Source organism: Mustela putorius, unplaced genomic scaffold, assembly GCF_011764305.1.
Source record: "Mustela putorius furo isolate JIRA1106 unplaced genomic scaffold, ASM1176430v1.1 tig00000145_pilon_pilon_pilon, whole genome shotgun sequence".
Taxonomy (NCBI): Eukaryota; Metazoa; Chordata; class Mammalia; order Carnivora; family Mustelidae; genus Mustela; species Mustela putorius.
Window position 1 is genome coordinate 48,546,936 of NW_025421294.1, and position 6,000 is coordinate 48,552,935.

Genomic DNA, 6,000 nt, shown 5'->3' on the forward strand with positions numbered 1-6,000 from the left:
CTTTAATTTGCATTAAAGGATTATTAGTGGGGGGGGCGCCTGGGTGGCTCAGTTAGTTGAACCTCCGACTCTTGGTTTCAGCTCAGGTTATGATCTTAGGGTCATGAGACTGATTCCCCACGTGGGGCTCCACATTCAGCACGGAGTCCACTTGATGACTCTTTCCTTTTGCCCCTACCTGCTTGGGTGTGTGTGTGTTTATGTATGCATCCACTCTCTTTACCTCTCCCCCCAAAATAAAGAAATAAATCTCAAAAGAAAAATTATTAGTGAGGCTGAAAGTCTTCACATTTTTGGCCATTTGTGTATATTTTATTGTTGCTGATTATCTCATTTTGTTCTATTTTAAAAGAATCAAAGGTATCCTGTTTCAGATGGCCTATAAAACCAAAACACATGTGCAGTGAGGAGACATTTCTTCATCTGTTCTGCTTGCTTTCTAAAAATTTCACAAGATATTTATCAAAACAGCATAAAAATATCTCATAGAGTAGAACCACAATTAGGTAAAGGCAGTCTGTACTCTCGGAGGTTGTTTCCTTAGTGGAGTTAATATAACAATGGCTAATAATACCACAGCACATTGTTTCACAGCATATTGTTTCACAACAATAAGAGATATTGTTATAAATTTTCAAATTAAGCTATGATAAACAGAGGTTTATATACAAATATAAAATGTTTATATTTGAAACGAGATTTACACTAAAGTTTGGAACAGAAAAAACCAACCTATCAGGAAAGAGAACAGTGGGCCCTTGGGTTGGTAGGGCTGGAAGAATGGAATGAGTGGTGAAGCACAAAGGGAGGTTCTGGAATGATGGAGATGTTGTGGATCCTGATAAGGGTGAGTTACACAGGTGCATATGGTAGTCAAGACTCCCTGAACTGTACACAGAACTTGAACAGTTTCACTATATATAAGTTACATCTTAATTTTTAAAAGGAAGAAAAAAGTTTAAAAGGCATTGTGCTATTTAGAATATTCAATTTATAGGTAATAAAATTATTTTAAATATTTATAGAACTTAAAATATGATTCCTGACCAGGAGGCACAAAGTTTTTACTAAACTGGGAAATGGGAAGCTGAGACAAACCACACAACTGTCAAACCAATGGCACTGTAGAAAATTCAGTACCAGGGCAAAATATATTAAAAAATATAAAATATATTAAGTACTAAGTATCAGAAAAACAAGCTAACATTTTAACACAGACATTTAATGTTTCTAAAAAGTCTGCACAAGTGAAATCAAAGCTGAACCAAACACTTTCTGGAAAATCACCTCCCTAATTATCAAATAGTATATGATTAAATTTTCTGAGCCATTTCTGCTGAGGTATTTTATGAAACTAACTCATTTTTGCCTTTTATTCTTCTCTTCTGATGGCACACATTAGCACAAAAGCTAATACATGCATGTTAAAACTAACAGACTTACAGACTTGAAAATGAAAAATGCCTAAGGAGAGACAAGATGCTCCTCTCCATGTCACATTACCTCCCCACTCCCACTGTTAATAATGCACATTAGTATCTTGGCCCATTACCCAAATAGCATACCCTGTTTTGTAAGTGAGTTCTTCAGAAGCCTAAGCTACAGATCTCATTCAAGTTCTTTGAGACAAGCTCAGATATTATGGTAACTCTTCAGATGACCTTGCTTATGAGATGAGAAGGAAGGGTATGTGGGCGGATACCAAGACTTCTCTCTTCAAAAGTGAAGGCTTACCCAGTTAAGAATGTGGCTCGGGGCAAAGACGCAGGAAAGTGTACATTTTATTAGTGTACCTGCTTTGTAGAAAGAACTATTTTTGCTATTAAATTCCATTATACTTTACATTAAAACAGATCTGAGTTTGAGAATCAGTTCTACCATTTATTAGATGTGGGATCTTAGGCAAGTTACTAAGTTTTGTTCTCCAGTGGGGAATGCTAACAGTATGTCTCAAGGCTGTGTTGTGAAGAATACATGAAAACAGAAATAATTTTTTAAGCTCACTATAGGTGCTAACAAAAATAACTACTATCACACACAATTCTGTTCCTCAAGGATGTTATATAAATAACACAGGCCCCAGTCATTGCCCTCTGCAACCAAACTACCACTAGGATATTCAGGTAGTCATTTATTGCTATCAAAGAATTAACACAAATAGGCAGCATATCATAACTCTAAAGTCTCACCAGAAAATGTCCCTTACAAGAATTTCAGCCTGTAATGGTTCAGCCAACCATCAGTAAAGTCATTTTTTTTTTTTTTTAAAGGGCTGGGGCTGCAGAGAGGGATGGAGAGAGAGGGAGAATCTTAAACAGGCTCCAAGCCCAATTTGGAGCCTCAGCAGGGCTTGATCTCACCACCCTGATCTCATGACCTGAGCCAAAATCAAGAGACAGATGCTTAAATACTGAGCCACCCAGGCGCCCCAAAAGGTCATTTTTTTTTTTTTAAGCTAGAAGGTATATATGGGTGTTAGAAAACAAAATTATATAAAACAGACATAAGAACTTAAAGCTGACCAAAAAGAAAAAAAAAAAAAGAGAGGAAATGTTTGTTAAGCAGAGACTGAATGCTTCCCTGCCATGCTACTGATTTATCTGAGTTCCACCACTACTAAAGTGAAATGGACACAGATGGGCACATAACTCTTCACCATAGATATGACCCAATCTATGATACTGTAGAAACCACATTTATTCAATTTAAAAAGCAGTTTATGTTGCAGATTGTGCACAATAAATATTTACCTGTTTCTCCTCATCTGGCATGTTTTTTTCCAGTTCTATTAGGTATTCTTCATCAAGTTCAGAAGAATTCACATTATCATCAGGTTTGTTCTCAACCTTGTCCGCTCCTGGCTCCTCCTTCTCAAATGAAGCACTAAGGTCATGAAAACACTCCTCTTCTCCCTGGTCTTCCTGGGAATGAGACTCAACATCCTTGAACAGCTTGCTCTGTAGATGGTGATCTCTGGGACTGGAAACCGGAGGGGTAGCACACTCTGCTTCCTGGGGATCTGTAATTTTCAAACCATTGAAGAGATCCTCTGGAGCCCCACAGTTTTCTGACTTCTCCCCCATGCTGTGTCAGTGAGGAAGGTGAAGCTGAAGCTCTGGGAAAAAAGAAAATATGTTAGGTAATGGTGCTCATGCAAATATCCACCACTTTCCAAATGTCTGCTTTATGCCAGTTAGCTTTTAAGATATCTACATTAGTATTAACAGTTTTCATAAAAGTGAAAATCCCCTTCAGATTTCTTTCAATTAGTAAAAACAGATAAATATTAATGTAGGTTTTTCATAAAAGCTAAGCAGTATAACTCCACCTTTTGAAAAGGGGGGCGGTGCATGTGGATAACCTTTGCTTTAGGCCATTTTCAGCTTAGGAAAGGCTTGACAGGATGCTCAACTTTCAGATAGCAAGGGAAACCTGTATCTGAAAAAAAATCCTATCTATTACACATAAACTTCTGCATCAAAACCCAAAATACACCCTAATTTTCTTTCACCAAAATTCATTATAAAAAAGTTGGTTATCATAAGCCCGTAAATAATGCCAAACATTTTACTGACTCTCCTTTCAGAATTTCATATAAGCAAAAAAGAAACGGTTTTTTTCCCCCACCCTCCCACCCGGAGATGGGTTTTTACGTGGCTCTTCCTCGTTCCACCGCTTGAATTTTGTCCGCGTAGCAAAAAAGATAAGCTAAAACAGTGGCGAGAAAATGAAACAGCCCTAACCTTTATTCAGAATTAAGAGCCAGATTCTAAGTCAAAAAAAGAAAAAAATGCCGGCCTGCCTTTTCAGGCCGTATGAAGCTCAAGTGTAAGTTTTCGATGGGGCTCAAAACGCAATCGGTGCCCAGTGATCATCAACTTCACTCAAATGTGTGCTGTAGAACCAACGCAGGTTATAGTGGGAGGAGAGTTCTGGCGCAGCTGATCCTACGCAGGATCCCCGTGGGGGTCAGACTCAGACACTGAAAAGAGTGGTTCTCAACCCTGGCTAGACCACATAACACTTGGACGCTTTAGCAAGTACTGCTGCCCGCACCTTATTCTCCACAGATTCTGATTTGTTGTTCTGGCCTAGGCCCAGAACACCTGTATTTTTAAAAAGACATCACAGGTGATTTTAATGTACAGCCAATTGAAAACCACTGCTGCAGAAGCTGAGTCAGACCGTCGGCAGCCCCGCCCCTCGCCCCTCGGGTCGCAGCAAAATCACGCCGACGACCCCTTGTGTCGCGACAAGGGCCCGAATTCGTCCCAGCTCGTCCCAAGAAAACTTCCAACAGCAAGATCTTAATACGAAGATTTCGCCTCCACAGCAATGTTCTATTTCTCCCTGCCGCCAGGTCTAGAGGAAGAACGCGAGTTTAAGGTCCCCAGAGTACGGAGGGGCCACCCTACATTTCCCAACAGTTCGTCCTGTAGCTGAGTCTCTCACAACCAAAGCGGACAAGCCCACGTAGCTACTCACAGCTTCCCAGTCCCTCTCGTCCTCACCTTCCCAGTCTCCGGGATCTTCTATTTCCGCTCAGTCAAGTGCACTTCCCTCGACACCAACCAATGGCGTCGTCGTTGGCAAAGCATTCTGGGAAGTGTAGTGGAAGTCTCCGGGAGAGAGCGCGTCGCGTTGTGTGACGTCAGTGTACGGACTGAAATGCCAGTGAAGGTGGTCATCTTGAGTTACGGCGACACTCTGCATTACTCAGCACGGAAGAAAGAGACTGCCTCCACGCCGTTCTTTTACTCCTTCACTGTGATCTCTTATGCTAACAATGTATAGAGGAATCCTGAAGCATAAACCTTGTCCAAATAGTTTTTTCTTTAATGGTTCTCAAAGTGTGCCTTTCCAGTGGCCCATTACTAGATCAAAACAGTTTTCATCATAATACTAAGTTAATTGCTTTTCCACATCCCTTTCAAAAATACAGTGTTTTGCAGAGGCGGTGTCATGTGATCGCGCAATGTATTAAACGTAGAAGGAGCTATGAGAATCGAGCGGTCTTCTATTAAGCCAGATATTTGCATAAATGCAAAACAATGCCACTCTTCTCACTACTCGGATTTTTTGTTTTGGAAAATACAGTGATTTATAAAAAGAGTACGTTGGCATATAATAGGTGTATTGTTATATTAAAGTAATAAATATTAAATATTTTTCAGCTCTAACTTCTTCTTCTTCTTTTTTTTTAAGATTTTATTTTATTTATTTAACAGACACAGAGAGAGAGTGCCCACAAGTAGGCAGAGTGGCAAGCAGAGGGAGAAGGAGAAGATTTCCTGCTGAGCAGGGAGCCCCAAGCAGGGCTGGATCCCAGGACCCTGGGATCATGACCTGATCCGAAGGCAGATGCTTTACAGCGTCTTTTATGGCCACCCAGGCACCCCTCAGCTCTCACTTCTAATACAATGAATATTGATAAGTATAACACTCACAAAAACAAAAGCTCTTTGTGGTCCTCACTAAAATTAAGAGAGTTAAGGGATCCTAGAACCAAAAGCCAACAGTTACCCGACGCATTCATTCAAGAAATGTTTGTTGAATCTTTAGACTCCATTAGATTCCCATGCTGGGAATATAGAACTCAAATATTGGTTGAGATAGCCAGATAGGTAATCAGCGATAACAGCAGAATAGTTTTCTGTAATTCACAGAACGTATTGAAGAGATAGCTGAGAGGAACTTTTTTCAGGAAGGATATCAAACATTTTTTTTTAAATTTATGTCTAAATGAGGTTATGCACACCCTTGCATTTTTGTGTAAGTCAAAACTTTCCATATACAAAAAACATTAAAAATATATCAGAATTTTGGAAACTTTTAATATTTAAAATTTTAAAAATATGGCAGGAACTTAAAAACTGTTCAATAGTTAGGTTTCTTAAAACTTTTAAGAAGTCTGGTTAGGTGCTAAGAGATAGAAACTTCCAGTTATAAAATAAATAAGTCAGAGATGAAAAGTACAGGAAATATAGCTAAGTAAGTATA

At 39.3% G+C, this 6,000-nt stretch overlaps 1 protein-coding gene across 3 annotated transcripts in view; it reads right to left on the bottom strand.

Moving 5' to 3' along the window:
• TTC1 (tetratricopeptide repeat domain 1) overlaps positions 1–4,654 on the bottom strand; it is a 44,509-nt gene extending 39,855 nt beyond the window's left edge. Inside the window, exons 1-2 of one of the 3 annotated variants that reach the window (XM_004737704.3) lie at positions 4,512–4,654; positions 2,751–3,115 (exon numbers count right to left, since the gene is read on the bottom strand). In XM_004737704.3, the coding sequence (XP_004737761.1) occupies positions 2,751–3,083 (333 nt within the window). In that variant the 5' untranslated portion in view covers positions 3,084–3,115; positions 4,512–4,654. Of the gene's footprint in view, positions 1–2,750; positions 3,116–4,415 lie in introns of all 3 variants that reach the window. The other 2 variants (XM_004737703.3, XM_004737707.3) reach the window with 2 other exon arrangements.
• Positions 4,655–6,000: the final 1,346 nt, after the last annotated feature.